The sequence below is a fragment of the Malus domestica genome, chromosome 08, assembly GCF_042453785.1.
Source record: "Malus domestica chromosome 08, GDT2T_hap1".
Classification (NCBI taxonomy): domain Eukaryota; kingdom Viridiplantae; phylum Streptophyta; class Magnoliopsida; order Rosales; family Rosaceae; genus Malus; species Malus domestica.
This window is the reverse complement of record NC_091668.1, coordinates 28,601,449-28,617,795: the sequence shown is the minus strand read 5'-3', so window position 1 is coordinate 28,617,795 and position 16,347 is coordinate 28,601,449. Positions and strand designations below refer to the sequence as shown.

Here is a 16,347-nt window from a genome sequence, read left to right as displayed (position 1 = left end):
TCTTTTGCAAGCTCTTTGCAGCTTGTAGGGCAACATTCTATAAGAGGAATCCCATTTAGTAATTACTTCTTCCTAACTTTTGTTCTTGTGTAATGTCTCATAAACTTTTGTTCTTGTGTAATGTAGGGCAATTCTAATATCTTAAGTGATTCAACACTCCATTTGGAGCGCCGTTCCTTCGTGCACAGCGATTCAACACACCCTTTCCGATGCCGTTTTACCGTCTTCTCCATGCTTTTTCTTTTGCATATTGTTAATAGAGGATGTTGTATAATTACTAGTATATATATGTATATATGCACATAATTAGACAAAACAAAAGTTCCATACACATGATTATTGTTATTACTAGCCTAGAAATGCATAAATTGTTCATGATCTCTTCCTTTTGCATACTGTTACTAGTTTTCTTCAAACTAGGTGGAGCAAGCCGATTTACGTGCTAGGAATCCAAATGTAGCAATGATCAATGCGCAACTATCCATTTGTCATTGTGCCTCGTATCATTGTGGTCTTGAGATTGAGTGCAATTGTCATGGTATGGACTGAAATTGGCTTATACATACAAGAGCAATTCCAAGTAATTATTTCACAATTGAGTAAAAAACTGAACTTGTCAGACATAATTTTCGTTCTACTCAAATACAAGTATAAACCAACACCTTTAACTTTAATCTACAACTTTAAACCAAAGGTGAATAATTAAGAAAAGCATCCTACACCTTGTCGATTGTTGGGAGAACACTTTGTTATATTCATGTTTGGAACAATGCTACTCTTGAATCATGTATGTTTCTTTTGTTGGCAGGAAAATTTGGTTTTTATTGAGTCTCACTCTAATCCAATATTATTAATTTTAATAATTTTAATAATATTTTTAATAAAAAAAGCAATTAAAATAGAACAATAATGTAGTCCTAGTCTGAGCAAACATCAAACTGGTGACAGTACTATTTTCATTATCCTGCTTCTTAGTTCGACACTGCACCAAACGCTTCACTAAGCCACTCCAAGACAGTCCGATGCAACAAACGCACCCTTAGAGTTTATTAATACTTTCATCAAGTATAACATAAGATTTTATGGTATCCACTTGTGTAAATATTTTAAATTGACGATCAAATTAGTTCGTTGTATTCATATAGGGTCAAGGATTGTAGCTGTAAAAAATCATCAAAATCGGAGTTAAAATAACCGTTAAATTGTGATTTTTCGTTTATAACCGTCGAAAAGTTTTGTCATGTTACTTGATATCTGAATGTTTGTTTTATGCGATTTTTGGCGTATGCGATCTCGAAGTATATACAAACAAGTTTGACGATTGGATCGTTAAAATTAGTTTCGTACAATGCTTATAACACTTAAGAAATTGAATGATATATATGTTTACTAAGTAGATTTTAATTTATTTATTTTGTACTTATAACACTTATGAAATTGAATGATATATACGTAAAAAAAATTATTGTGGGTTTTTGTTTGAAAAATATATTATTGTGGGGTTTATGTAAAAAAAAATTGAATTTGAAAGGAGAAAAGTCACATTTTCAGTAATTTTATAATAATTTTCTTTAAAAAAAAAAAACCTTGCACGACGTCAAATTGTATACCTACGTCGCGCTAGTTGTGATGATTTTGTGGTGCAATATTGAAAAATAGGCGCTGTTTTTCCAAGTTTGGACCCCAACTCTTGAACCCCTCTCTCTTCCCTCTCCCTCTCTCTTTTCCGTGAACCCCAAATCTTCCCTCTCGCTCATCCTCTCCCTCTCTCTTTCCTCTTCACAATCTCGAATCCAACAACCACCACTACTCTGTTGGTTGTCTCTCCCCCTTTCGTTCTAATCGACGGGCCGCCACTCGAATCTCCAAGCCGCAATCCAATGCTGAAACTTACACCGCTGCAGAGCTTAGGTTGGCAATTTTGTAAATTACTTGCCCCAGGATGAGGCGGTGATGGCTGGGCTCGGCGCCGACGAAGGCAGAATGAACGCCTTGGAGTTGGGGAGAGTGGTGGATCTTCTTAACAGAGAGCTCTATGGCTTTCTGAAGTTAAACCTATGGTTTCGGCGACAAGGTAAAATTACTGCTATGTCATTTACATCTTGACTTGCAAAAGCTGGAAACTTCACACTGAATAATCAATTTCTTGATAATATTTTCACTGTTTTTGTGTTGCTGCTACCCCATTCTTGTCAGTGGCTAGTGATACATCGTTGCATGAATTTCTGGATAGTTTTCTACAGTGTAGGAGTAGGTGGTATGACTTCCCTCATCATGGCACCAAGGAATTGGTGGCGGGGGCATCGTTGGGGAGTTCGAATTGAGCCACCGTGTGTTTATCACTACACCACAAACCCTCTTTAATAGGTAATAGCATTCATTTGTAGCATTTTTTTTCTTAAAAATGCTATCAAATAGTATTTTATGCCTTTAATAGCATTTTTTATAGCGTTTGCATATTTTATGCCTATAATAGTATTATATTATATGGTCATTAGTAGTGAGTCAGTGACGTCCCCATTTGGATTTTTGGGTATTTACTTTGATGCAGAGGGGATGAAGCCATAAAGCTTGTAACTGAAGCAATATGTTATGTAAGAATTTTCAATGACTTGGGAATTGTAAGCAATGTTGATGGTTGTGTGATAACTAATTAAGATTTGTTGTTTCAAAGGGAAAAACAGAGTATTAATTTCGTATTGATACAAATTTTTTTGTACATTTTTGTTGGCTTAGGAGACACGGGAATGCCTGAGGAACCGCTTGGTGCCCACCCCTCGTACCTATGTCAGTGCGAAGGCTATAAGTTTACCAAGAAGACCGGTAAGAAACACGCTTCTTTCACTTAGCATTCTAATCATTCAACTACAAATTGTCGCTTGTCTTGCATATCATAAACTTGGCATCATTCATCTTCTACTGTCATACATGAGAAATTTCATGCCTCCATGAGTTGGTTTGCATTGCAGCTGTTATGTGATGAGAGTGCACCCGAGCACACATATATAGATAACTAGTTTTAGTCAATTTGCATATCTAGTGAGTGAAACATTTTCCGAATCTGTTGTGTTTTCTTTTGTGCAGAGTTTCTCTTCACAAACATCACTCTGTTGACTGAAAAGGTGGAAGTGATAGGAGGTGAGGAAGAATGAAACCACCACTTCACAAGGAGCATGTGAATGTTCATTTAGTATTCAGTTTCCAAGGTAAAACCTATGTGACTTGATCCCAACTTGTTATGGGTTTTCTCCATCCATGTGGATTTATCTCATTATACAGATTTAGCAATCACTATTTTTTGTTGTGAACTCTTTAAAAATTATTATGATCATCGTCATCATTAATATTCACCTGTTTATGTTTCTTTGCTCTTGGATCTGCTAGGTTTTTCTAACTGGATGATCTAACAGGATTTGAATCACATTTTTAGAGGATTTGAATCACATTTTTGAATCACATTTTTCTAACTGGATGATCTGCTAGGTTTTTGTAATGGCTCATGGAAATGCAAAAGTAACTTTAATTTCCTCATGTCAGTTTTCTTTGCTTTTTCTTCTAGTTTCAAATACAAGAAAGGATTAGTTTCTAATGTTATATTTTTATGGTTCAAAAAGTGTATAGATGTTGCAATTGATCACTTGTCGTCTGAGTGTGACCAATGCGCCTCCCACATTATCAGCATCTATTGCTCCAGCTGTGAGTGCTTCATTGATTGGGGAGCCTACACCCTTTACTGAGGCTACTTCTCCACCCTCCAAATCTCGCTACCAGCATTTCATCTTGCTCCACCTTCAACCTCAGAGCCACCTCGTCCTGTTGATACCCAGTAGCCTAATGTATCAAACCTAGAAGACTACTTGTAGTTTTTTCCTTTTTGTTTGGACATCTTGCATGTACATTTTCATATATCTTATAATTAAATACTTTTGATTGGTTAATTAATTATTGTTTAGAATTTAATTACAATATTTATTAAAAATTAACCAAAACAAAAAAAAAGGGTTTGCGCGACGCACGTCCTACGTCGTGCAAAGCCATTTTGCGCGATGTAGGACGTGCATTGCGCAAAGTGGCTTTGCGAGATGCAGGACGTGCGTTGCGCAAAGTGGCTTTGCGCGACGCATGTTACTTATTCGTTGTGCAAGCCCTACCGTCACTGCCTTGGCGCGGCGGTTAGTGCAGGACGAAGGTACCTACGTCACGCAAAGTGTTTTTTCTACTAGTTATTAATACCAAATGATATAACCAATCAACGTGGTTAGATTTTGTTTCGATTTTGATAAGTACCCAGATGAAATTTTGTTTTATTTAATTTAATCTGTAATTTTTGTAAAGTATGCAGACAAGTTCAAAGTCAAGAGGGGTAAGCATAGATCAAGCTTATGTATCTCAATTTGATTGTTTGTAGATTTCATACGATTTTTAATAAGACTATCTATCAAATCTTTTGTATGTATGTAATACACATAAAGTATTAACCTTGGTATGTAAATAGCATGTAATACATAACATATCAAGTATTATCCTTTGTATATAATACACATCAAGTATGGTTTTTTATCCCGTGGCATCGTGCGGGGCATTCGTGACTAGTTAGAAAGAAAATAAAGAGAAAGAATCATCAAATTTTTTGCATGTGACCCAATATCGTAGTAGATAAAGTGTTGGATTTTCACCTATGTATATTTGGTTCGAAACCCTCCTCTTTAAATTATTGTAATAGTTTCGAATTTTCTCCCTCCCCTTAGCAATAATAAATTTGTTTGCATGTAGTTGAATATCCTAATGAATAGAGTGTTGAGTTTCCACCCATACGTTTCGAGTTCGAAACTCCTTGCTCTTCTAAATTATTATAATAGTTTCGAATTCTCCTACTCCCATAAATAATAATAAATTAAAAGGAAAGGAAAAAAACTTCAACAAAAAAGAGGAAAGGAAAAAAAAACAGAGAAAAAGAAGAAAAGTTAAGCAAGAAGCAATGCCCTCAAATTGGCATAGAAATACTGAGATGCAAGACAAGCCATGTGCATTACCATTTGGGAGTTTCATTAATGCACAAACTTGCACAAGATCAAACATTTCATTTTGTTGCAGTGTACTAAGATTCCAATCCAACCCTAGATTTGCACATTGGTTAGCATGAAAAAGAGTAATGAGATATTTATAACGGATTAGGGAATATAAATTCATTTACAGGAAGACTGAGTCATTGGTGCTTGTTCATCCAACAATTCATCATGTTGACTTCTCCAAGTAAATAAAGTTATGTCTTTTGATTAACATGGAACTGATGAAGTTCACAAAATTTGCTTCAACCATACTAGAAAATCTTATCGAGCAATTACTAAACCAATATCGATGTCAAAGGACTAGGGGCTAGAAAAAAGTCCCGAAAATCCCGAACCGACCACTTCAATTTAGAATTTGTGAGTTTAAGATTTAATATGATTCTTGCCACTTATAAGTGAGAGGTCTTAGGTTCGATTCTCGTCAAAGAAAAATTTGAATCACATTATTGTTAACTCAGTATAACTGTATAAGCCTACCCCCTCTCTTAGTATAATAATATTGCTTGTTAAAAAAAAGATTTAATACGAACCAAACTAATAAATTTATTATATTAAAATTTAATGATAATTTACCTCAAAACTAAGGCTAGAGAGACTCGAATCCCAAATTTATATATAATAAAATCAAAACTCGGGTGGTACTGTTCATTAACAGTAAAGTGGCGCATTTGCCCTCCAAAAATTTTTCCATCAACGTTTTCCTTCAGCTTTTCTACATTGCAAGGACGATTCTTCCCTTGATGACCACGCATCTGTCCTCAATGGTTCTTCCGCTCCATCATCGACCCACCCTCTATTTGGGTTGTATCTTCCGGAATTTTCCCTTCGTTTCCGATGGTCTCTCACAGATCTCTCTTCTATTGCTCTCGAACTCGCCCTCTCTCGCTGACGGTTTTTGGTGCCTCGCGGATTCTAACTGCCTCCGCAGCCGTGAAATCATAGAAATCATCATCGATCAAGCCCTTGCTGTTCACAAGATCCAGCTTTCTGAAGCTTTGGCTCAATTTTATCCGGCTTGGTTCTTCTCCTCGCCTTGCAGTTAACATGATCCAGTTGTTGAGGTTCGCAAACAAAAACCTTCTTTGCAAATGGATTTCTTGCTTTCACCGATTATTTGTCTTTCATGCATGTTGGGTTTTTTTTTAATATTAATTTTGGTCATGTGATTTTTGTTCTTCATTTTACTTGGATTTTGAGATTTTGTTTCTGTTCTGTTTATATTAGTTTTTTTTATATTAATTTTGGTCATGTGATTTTTATATTAGTTTTTTTTTCCTCTGCTGAAATTACACTTGGATAAATTGTGTCAATTTCTTTTTATGTGTGTAGAAAATTTTAGCGTTGTTTTTGTTGCTATTATATGATTGGCTGACAAATAGTGCCTTTAGCACTACCTTCTCTCTCACTGAGCCCTAGCTCAAACCCTCATCCGCCGTCGCTAACCTACGCCCTCCACTGCCCGCACTTCGAATCGTAACTCCCAGCTCAAATCCCTTTTAGTTTATTTTCTTATAATTATTGTTCGACTTGATTTTGTTTTCTGTTCGGTGTATAATCAGTTGCTCCGAATGTACTCACGAGTTCAATCTCCACCGTCTGGTCATCGATGAGGCGACGAAGTTCTTCAAGACAGTTGGAGTCTCAGATTTCACTTTTGACAGTTGCAAATTGGCGCTTTACTTAACTTTTTTTTCCCCTTAATTTCGTAAAGTTTAGGCCTTTTCTTAAAATTTAAATAAAAAGAAATATCTTTCTGGTATTGGTTAGTTTTGATCTTGATATTATCTGGGTTTGGTGTTCGTGGGGATGGCAGTGTCTCGCAAAGTTAGCCGTTTGTGGCTCACCGGAAAACCCCCTGATTGGGCTTTATCATTAGGAACTCATAATGCAGTAGATATTCCTCAATGCAAAGGTCTCAATCCTAATGACTTTATATTTGATATTTAATCCTTGGATTAGTGTTAAATTCTATATTTTTTAGTTTAATTTGTGTTTTCTTTTCTGTTTTGCAGCTCATCGTCCAAGTATAAATGCTGACACGTCCCGACCTTAATATTCCCCGAATACCAGGATAGACACGTACTGGCCGACACCCGAGGGTGATGAAAGCCATTAATTGATACAAAAGCTAAGAATATAAAATAAATAAGGGTTATGAATTTAAAATACAATGAATTAATAATTTAGGAACGTGTTCAGAGCATACAACTAAACATAATCACTAAAAAGAATTAAGATAAAATTGAATGAATAAAGAAGTGGGTCCTACATCGAGAGGATTCAAAGATGCTGCTGCAGAAGTGTCTTGACGTCGGGATTAGGTGCCTTGATCCTAAGTCCTGAATGAGGGTGCAAAACAAAGGTGAGTGGACCTAGTTCATATATACAATAATAATAAAACAGTTATCAATGTATTAACCTCCACAGTTTATATATAATGAAAACTACTAGCATAATAAGTGATGTATTTAATAAAAATCCTAGCATGCCAAAATATCTCAAAAGTCATATCGCGGAAATCCAAAACAGTAAACGTATCATAGATCGTCTCGTAAGCGCGGTGTGATGCTAGAAAGATCACCGAATAAATATAACTCTCGGCCCAATACCTGCTCCATGGTCTCTACGCCCGTAGCCAGAGATTACCAACTCCCGACCCAATATCTGCTCCATGTCCCTCAGCCCGTAGCTAGGGATTATTTCTCCTGGCCTAAATGCCAACACTAGATCCTCGCCCCAGGCGGCATAGTGTCCTCTAGGTACGTACAAATAGTTACACCTCTCATAAATAACCACTTCATAGTATAAAATCATCCATTGTCTATACTATAAATAAGGGTTTCTAAAACATGTTCTAGCATCCTATCGTCATCCATCAGATAGTTTACCAGATCATGATTTTTATAGAAAATACGATATATTAAAATAAGGAAAACTAATGAAAAGTGCTTGAAAACTTTGAGTTTTAATGATAAAGACAAAAATAAAGGGTAAAGTGAATAGTACTATGATTGACTTTTTAATGTAAAAATGTGGTTTTTCGTTAAAGTGAACAATACCGGATGCTTTTCGTTAAAGTTCCCTAATTAAAATATAGCTCAAAATAGGCTTACAATTAATTCCTCATAAAAAATACGAGACGAAAATCAATAAATTCAGTAAACAGACTTATCATAAATCGAATCATAAATTTGTAGGCATGCTAATCATTTATGCAATTAAATTATAAAATCATGAAATTTTAAAAGGGATCCACTCACAATACTTAGCCGTAAAAAACTGCGCTACTAGCGAAGACGGAAACGTCACAATAATTGCCCCTAAACAAATAAATAGCACATTTAGTCAAACTCTACTTAAACGATTGAATTTGGAAAAACAGACATTGGAAACGGATTCAGAATGTCGAATTACCCTAAGAAGGGTCCCGGACGAAAACCCGAAAAGTCAACTCTAAAGTCAACGTTGACCGAGGTCAACGGTCAAACGAGTTTTAGGCTTGGATCCGGATTAGGGTTTAGGTTTAGGTTAAATAAGGTTAGGACCTATTGGGTTTTGGGTTTTGGATAGGTTTGGTACCAAAGGGGGTGGTTTGTGCTTAAGCCCAAATTCACACACAACATACACTCACACACACACACACACACACACACACACACACACAGCCCAAAGGCCTCACAACCAAAAGGGTTGGGCTCGGCAAGGAAGGCCCAAAGGGCTTGGGTTTTGGTGGGTCGCCGGACCCAAAGATGAAGAAGGCTGGAATTCGGCCGGAAATCCACACTCACTTTAAATGGCCATAACTTTGTCAATACTTAACAAAATCAAGTAAAACAAGAACGAAAGTTGTATCCCTCGAAGAGACGAAGAGAATGATACCTCGCACAACGTTTAACTCGCCGTGGTTTGGCCGGAAAATGCCTCGAAAGCCGTCAGACTTGCCGGAAACTGGGTAAGATTCAAATGAATATAACTTCTTCAATACTCAACGAAATTGGGTGAAACAAAAGGAAAGTTGTAGTACTCAGAGAGACGAAGAGATTGATACCTTTCATGCCGGCCAACTCGCAGTGGTTTGGCCGAAAATGGCCTCGAAAGGGGCGGTGCTCGCCGGAGGCTCCTGGGATTTCGTCGTGCTTTCTACAACAGGAGAGAGAATTGCAGAGGTTTTGATGGTGATGTCCTCAGCAGATGGCATGGTTGTGTGTGCTCATGGGAGGACAAGAAGGAGAGAGACGAGGGAGAGAGAGCTCGGGTGAGAGGAAGAGAGAGTTAAGGGAAAGGGAAGAAGAAGAGGAAGAAAGAGAGAAGAGGGCTGAGAGAGATGAGGGCTCAGGGGACAAAAAAATCAGGGGGTTGGCTATTGGGCTCACCAATTTAGGCTTTAAAACAATTTTTTAATTAAAAATGGGGTTGGGGTGTTTCAAATGCTGTTGTGGAGCTGCTTAAAGAGGGTCCCTTTCCGGTTATTAAAACTCAATGTTACGTGCTTTCATTTCCAGTTTTTAAGTCTTTTATTTGTTTGCTTGCTGCAATTATTCAACTTAACTACCATTTGGATCATGTGAATGACAACTTTCATGTATATTTCAATAATGAGCAGTTTATTGCTGTTAATTTGTTGATCACTGTATATGTTGCTGATTTACCTTCTCAAACAACGTACATGTAAACATTGATATATAAAACTTATTTATATGTTAATAGTATGGTTTCTTTACTTTTGAGATTGGTTGAACAACAACATTTTCTACTTTCTAGAGTTCATCCTCTTTATTTTAGCCCATGCCAACTCACTCCATTTTGTTCGAAGCTCTTCAACTTTTTCGCACAAATTGCTCAAAAATTCCTGCTCTCAAACGTCTTAGATCCCTCACTCACCCTTCTAGCATCAACGCCCCAAAGGTATATTTCTCTCATTGCTTTCAGAATTCAGTGTGTGTGTATATATATATATGTATATATATGCTGAAATGGAATAGAGTCGAGATTATGTTGAGAAAGGACAGTAAATAGCTATCACTATGTGAATGTCTTATTTTCTTTCACTATGTAATAGCTATCACTAACTTTTGTTTTTACTGTCTTATTGTATTTCCCATGTTGAGAGATAGAACTAAAAGGACAGTAAAGTGCTCGAATAATGGAACCGAGTCGAGATTTTGCCCGAGGTATCTGGTAATCTTTCTATTTTACCAAAGCCAAATTGCAGTTTGTTTCGGAACAAAGAAAGATGCTCTATTAATCTAGGGACATGGCACCCCTTTGGTTTTTGGATAGGATTTGGTGCATTATCAAATAAGTGCTTTTTTTCTTTAGAATTATCGAATAAGTGCTTATGTATGCTGTCTGCAAATGTTATAGTAACAACTGCAAATACAAGTTGAGAGAAAGATCATATTCCTTTTGTGGTGCAGCTGGAGTTTGTTATCTATGCGGTGCTTTTAGTTGTATGGCCATATGAAACTGTAGATGCAAATATTTCTTAAGGTAGTCTTCTTCACTAAGAATAGATTCATACACGCATACCTATTCACGCTTGCATTCAGACTTTGGGGTTGCTAAGATTTTCCTTTGGGTTTCATAGGTACATGATGATCCTTCTAACACTCCAGTTTGATGGTCCAACTCAATGGGTGAGTAATGCCGTTTATTTTCATGCGCATGTTTGTTGGATGTTCATTCCTGTATTGGGATGTTTGAATATACAGGCATTGTTTAAATTACAATATTTTATTAGGTTAAACTGTTTAAATTACTTCTTATTTATAATTTTAGCCCTTGCGCCACTTGGAGGGACTGCTGGTAGAGCTCATAGCAATTGATGTAAGTCCCTTACTTCCGTAATATGGTACTTGGAGTGATTGCTAGTAGAGCTCATAGCAATTGCTGTAAGTCCCTTACTTCCGTAATATGGACACTTACATTTATGATCATTTTTGTGTTAAGACAATACAATTATAACTTATAACTGTCTTACATAGATCAACGCATATGTATATCGAATTTACCTGCATTACTCGAACAATTTGCTTTTCGATTCCCGAAGGGAATTAATAAAAACCCAATATCTGTGTAGAAGTTTAGTTTCCAACTTTCTAGCAGTGAAAATGTTGCCCATTCTGCAGACCACACCCTTTCACACACTCACTTTGATAGGGTTAAACATATACATTCAAGATTTTGATCTCTGTGTGATTTGGCAATACTTTTCACCTAATATTCCTCTCGCTCCCTCGTGAAGGCACTCATTGCATTAAAAAAAGTTTCCCAGTTAATCAAGTATAGCCAGAAAGGGAAGCCAAAACTTTGTCCATTCAGAATCTCTACTGTGAGTAATTTCCTTAAGAGAAGAACAAGTTTGAATCACTTTTTTTTTTTAACTGTGTTTATAATAGTTCTTTGAATGAAAATCCTAATTTGTACAAATTACAAGGAATGTTACGACTCTCCTTAGTCTACATATATGCAATGTGCAAAATTACATCTGTTCTCAAGTATGAACCTGTTTTGTTCCATCCTTTTGTTATACTCCTATATAAACAAATTAACATAATTCATCCTAGGGCTATATAAATTAGGTTACTAATTTTTTTTTTGCATTTCTTTGTTGATCGTTTCCATTTTCACCAATTTTTCATCCTTGCCAAGTAGGTTTTTTTCAAGAGTTACTATGATCAACTTCCCTTTTACAATTTCTGTCTTCTATCATTTTCTATTATATAATTAAAATGTCATATCTTACTCAAAAAATAATATCAGTGTTGATGACCAGCAGCATCGCCACGGGCATCAGTGCTAGTGAGAAACTATAATGCAACATTTCTATTTATACTAATTAAGACCCAAGCAGCCAACCATCTTTTCCTTTTATAAGATTTCACCGCCACCAGCTCGACTTACCCTTTTATCTCCTCTCCTTTTACTCACCTCCCTCTCGACCCTCCTTTCCGCCCTCATCACCACCACGACGAATCAGCCACCGATGAATCAGCCATCGCTACCACCGCAGTTTACAAAATCGTACTGAAAAATTCAAAACAAATTCGAGAATACTGGAATCGGGAATACCAAATTTTATTTCAGTTTGGTTTTAGAAATGTAGTCCTGAAAAGGGATCGGTTCCGTATTCGGTTTATACTTTTCGGTTCGGCCACCACCAAGGGTCTAGGAGGAGTAGAGGTGGAAGCTTTAGAAAAGCAGATGAACAACAGAAAAAAAGAAATGAAGGATTGTAGAGGAGAAAGAGTTGTTTATCATCCGCGTTAAGCTCAACTGAATGAGCATTACAAACTTTTGTCCAAGAGTTGCCACAGAATCTCTCTTAACAGAAAACTAACATAACCTCTCTTAATGGAAAACCAACTAACATAATCACTCTTAACAAAAAAAAAAACTGATTTCATCACAAGTACTATCACTGCTCACTGGCGATGTTGCTAATAGAATGGGACTCTTCAAGTACTGATGGTGGCTGTTCTGTCATCGTCTTCAGTTCCTCTCTTTTAGTCCACAAAACCATATATAACCCACAGATGATTAAAACCCCTCCTAATATGCTGCAGGGCATAACAGAATTGAGATATTAGAAATATTTCTCATGCAGTTTTCTGTTTTTTTTTTCTCCCTTATAATTTAACCAGAAAAAAGAACAAAGTAAATTACCTTCCTAAGTGTAACTTCTCATCTAACAACAACGTCGCAGCTAAGCCCACCAGCAGAAGGCCAAGAGGGTTGAAAATAGCCACAAACAAAGGCCCTCGCATGCGCACACACCATGCGGTCAGAGTAAGAACCAATCCCGAAGTAATGACTCCCTACATCATATAAAACATATGGAACAGCTCAACCTATAGTCTTGACAAACTGAGGATGTAAGCTAAATACAAAGATAAGGCAGGATATGGAGAAACTGTAGCTCACAAGGATTCGCAGCAGAAAATTGCTTATGGCTAAATACAGATAATGCAGGGCATGCTAAGCTAAATACAGATGGTGGAAAGAGCCTAGTCAGTCATATTACCGAATACACTGCCGTGAAAAGTTTGATGTCCCAGCCCAACTTCCACTGACTCCAGTCCCTCTCCCTGCAGAGGGCAAAAGCAGTGGACTGGATTGATGCCATGATAGACATCATGGCCGTACTTGAGTACTGGCAAGGGTAATCCCTAGTCATTTTCTTCTGTATTGTATATACACCAAGTTAATATTACAACACAATATTAAACAAATCATACGGATTAATTTATGAATGCATGGCTGGTTACTATTATATATATTAATATATTAATAACCTGAAATATCAGCCACAGTGCAAAAGAGATGCTACTGCAGAGTGCTAAGACGGAGCCCAGCAACTGAGTGCGAGTGTTTCTGTGCAAGACGTGGCTGTTTTGGTGGGAATATTTACGTAAAAGGTTTACGTCCGTCGACCAAATGACAATCTCGTGGCCTTTATAGAAAGTGAAGATCATTGTGCCTCCTACACAAACCAATATACCCACAACTTTTGCCCTCCCCGTGCGTGTCCCAATGGCTAACTTCTCCATTCTGAGAATTAATTTTAACCCGAATTTTCATATTAGTCTAAATCTACATATTCGAATCTGAAACTGCTGTTTAATCAATTAAGTAATTACTTATGTACAAGTATGTTTAATTAATTAAGTAATTACTTCTGTACAAGTACGTACCTAAAACATAATGCTATGAGGAACGTGATGACTGGAATAAGATTATTGAAGGCTACGGCATATGTTGCCGATGTTAAGCCTAAGCTCTCTATGTAAAAGTTTTGTGCCATGGTTGCCCTGCAATAATTCAACGTATACAGAAGTAAAAATAAAAATAAAAACTGAAATACACTAATTATGACTAAAACACATCAAACTAAACTTGTTAGAAATTCTTGTTTATCTCCAAGGTATATTATAAAAGAGCAAAAAAAAAAAAAAAAAAAAAAAAATCATGCAAAAGGGAAATCAATAACTTTTGAATATGTTTTATCATTCTTACCCCAATAATCCGGAGATAAAACCTTGAAACAGGATACCTAAGGTAAGTTTGGGCCTGTTCCTGTTATTTTATAAGTTAAATAACAATATATAGTTAGCTAAATGAAATGAGAGAGAGAGAGAGAGAAAGAGAGAGAGAGAAAGAGAGAGAGATGAGAGAGACAGAGACAGAGAGCATATTATCATATATTAATTTCGAAGAGATCATGATCATTGACAAACCTTTCAAATATAAGGGCAAGAGGAAGCATAAGGGCTGCAGAAAACATGTTACGGTAGGCAACAAGGACGGTGAAATTCATTCCAACCTCTGCTACCAGTTTGTAAGATATATTCATCCCTACATATGCCGCCTGAACCACCAGCATCATCATCACTGGCTTCAACCCTTGCACTATACTAGTACTGCAACACATCTCTCTCTGCCCCATCGTATCTCTCTCTCTCTCTCTAAGATATCCTGCTAACCCAACCGAGTTTCAAATCCTTTCCACGTTTCCGAAAAGAGAGTAATTGGAGTCATGAGAACGAGCTAGTTAGCGCTGAGGAAGCATAACATCCGGTAATTCTATACGTTTCCAGTGTCAGACCACTTATACTGTTTTTTGAGAAATTGTACGATATTCATTGTAGTATTAGGAAAATGTACAATACTGAGGATGGGATGCATTATATGGTCCTCAATAAAAACCATGCAAAGTGAATTCCTTATTAAAGATTGCGCGTGTATATTGAGGATAGGGTACAATATTAAGTGTCCGACCACTTTTAAGTTTCCGAAATGAGAGTATTGGAGTCGTGAGAACTAGCAAAGTGAATTCCTTATAAGGGTGAATTTTCTGGCAGATGCCAGTGTTGGACCCACTTGTACTGTTGAAAGAACCATGCAAAGTGAATTCCTTCTCAAAGATTGCGCGTGTATTATACCGATCATCACAGTTATTTCTACGTCATGTAGTAACTCTTTATTTTTTCGTAGTATCATATTAAAGCTTTTTATAAGAGAAAATTTTCAGTGTGTTTAAAATACGGGGTGATTCCATAAATTTTTGTGATGGATGAATTTTCAACTCGTCCATTTTCCAATCGTAATAATTGAAAGGGTTTCTTAACTTGTGTTAATTTAATTTGGAAAAACCTTTCCAGAGACAAATAATAATTTGAATACCCTTCTGTCAAATTTGGAAGGTCTCAAGGTTCCATCTATAAGATTCAATTTAAACAAGTGAACGATAATAACTTGAACTGGGGGTTTTTCTTTCTTTTTTCACATTGTCTCTGGTGCCCATATAAGGATAGCTTTTGGAGTTTAATTTAGAAGACGTGCATAATCTAAATCAGGTATAATGCGTATGTATATCCTCCTCAATGGTTTCCTTAATCTTCTTATCTAATGTGTTATGATAGTAATTCAGATAAATGTATAATGTGACCACTGCCGAAGAGAGAGATAAGTGGTCACTACAGCTAGGTGGAAGGGTAGTATTTATTGTTTGAGGGCATGTTTACCTAATTATTTGGTAAAAGATGAGAAACAATGATGATGAGATAAACAATTTGTAGTGGGATTTACGTACTTTGCTTATTCTCTTACCAATTACTTGAGTTTTAGGTTGTTACTAATTTGGCCGTCGGAGAGCTTTTGGTTTGTACCCCCATAGTGTCAATTGGGTTGTTTACTATTTTACAGGTAGTCGAGTTTGCACACCTCCACTAAACGCCATGTGCAAATTTGGTTCCAACAAAACCCGATGTTAAAGTTTACAAGATAAAAAAATATATATATGAACCACCTTACCTCATCCACATCTAAGTTAAAGTAGTTCTTTCTGCTTATAAAAGAGAAAAAACCAAAGTGTAAGTGTTTAAATGCATGAGCAACAGTTTTGAAGCCTAGGTATGTGGAAGCCAGAATATTATTACTTAGTATAAAACCAACGAAAAAAACAAGGGAACTTTAACGAAAAGCTTCTGATACTGTTCATTTTAACAAAAAAACCATATTTTTACATTAAAAAGTCAATCCTGATACTATTCACTTTACCTTTTATTTTGTCTTTATCGTTAAAACTCAAAGTTTTCAAGCTCTTTTTATTAGTTTTCCTAAAAAAGAAAGCCAAGCTAAATCAATCAATCGAACAAAATGTTATTTCTTTCTGCTTAACCGTCTTTAAGCTGTGACAAAGCTGCTACAAATCAAGATCCTAGTTCTTGCTAATACAGTACCACTTTGAGGGAAAAACTTTTGATAGCTAGGCGACTCT

At 36.4% G+C, this 16,347-nt stretch overlaps 1 protein-coding gene and 1 long non-coding RNA gene across 2 annotated transcripts; one reads left to right on the top strand and one right to left on the bottom strand.

Moving 5' to 3' along the window:
- The first annotated feature begins 10,415 nt into the window (after positions 1-10,415).
- LOC139198277 (uncharacterized) lies at positions 10,416-11,371 on the top strand. Its single transcript, XR_011583647.1, has 4 exons — positions 10,416-10,559; positions 10,657-10,705; positions 10,848-10,895; positions 11,314-11,371. It is a non-coding gene; the product is annotated as an uncharacterized lncRNA (long non-coding RNA).
- Positions 11,372-12,286: 915 nt separating this feature from the next.
- LOC108174258 (WAT1-related protein At1g25270-like) lies at positions 12,287-14,569 on the bottom strand. Its single transcript, XM_070827100.1, has 7 exons — positions 14,306-14,569; positions 14,085-14,144; positions 13,763-13,879; positions 13,364-13,619; positions 13,093-13,251; positions 12,735-12,886; positions 12,287-12,628 (listed from the first exon to the last, which is right to left on the bottom strand). Exons 1-7 carry the CDS (start codon positions 14,512-14,514, stop codon positions 12,487-12,489), a joined length of 1,095 nt encoding a protein of 364 aa, XP_070683201.1. The 5' UTR covers positions 14,515-14,569; the 3' UTR covers positions 12,287-12,486.
- Between the last annotated feature and the right edge of the window lie 1,778 nt (positions 14,570-16,347).

Excerpts from the sequence above, each read along its gene's own strand:
- LOC108174258 (XM_070827100.1), bottom strand. The coding sequence starts at position 14,514 with ATGGGGCAGAGAGAGATGTGTTGCAGTACTAGTATAGTGCAAGGGTTG. Across the intron at positions 13,880-14,084 it reads TTTATCTCCGGATTATTGGG|GGCAACCATGGCACAAAACT; the intron begins GTAAGAATGATA and ends GAATTATTGCAG. Across the intron at positions 12,887-13,092 it reads TTTTCACGGCAGTGTATTCG|GGAGTCATTACTTCGGGATT; the intron begins GTAATATGACTG and ends TATATGATGTAG.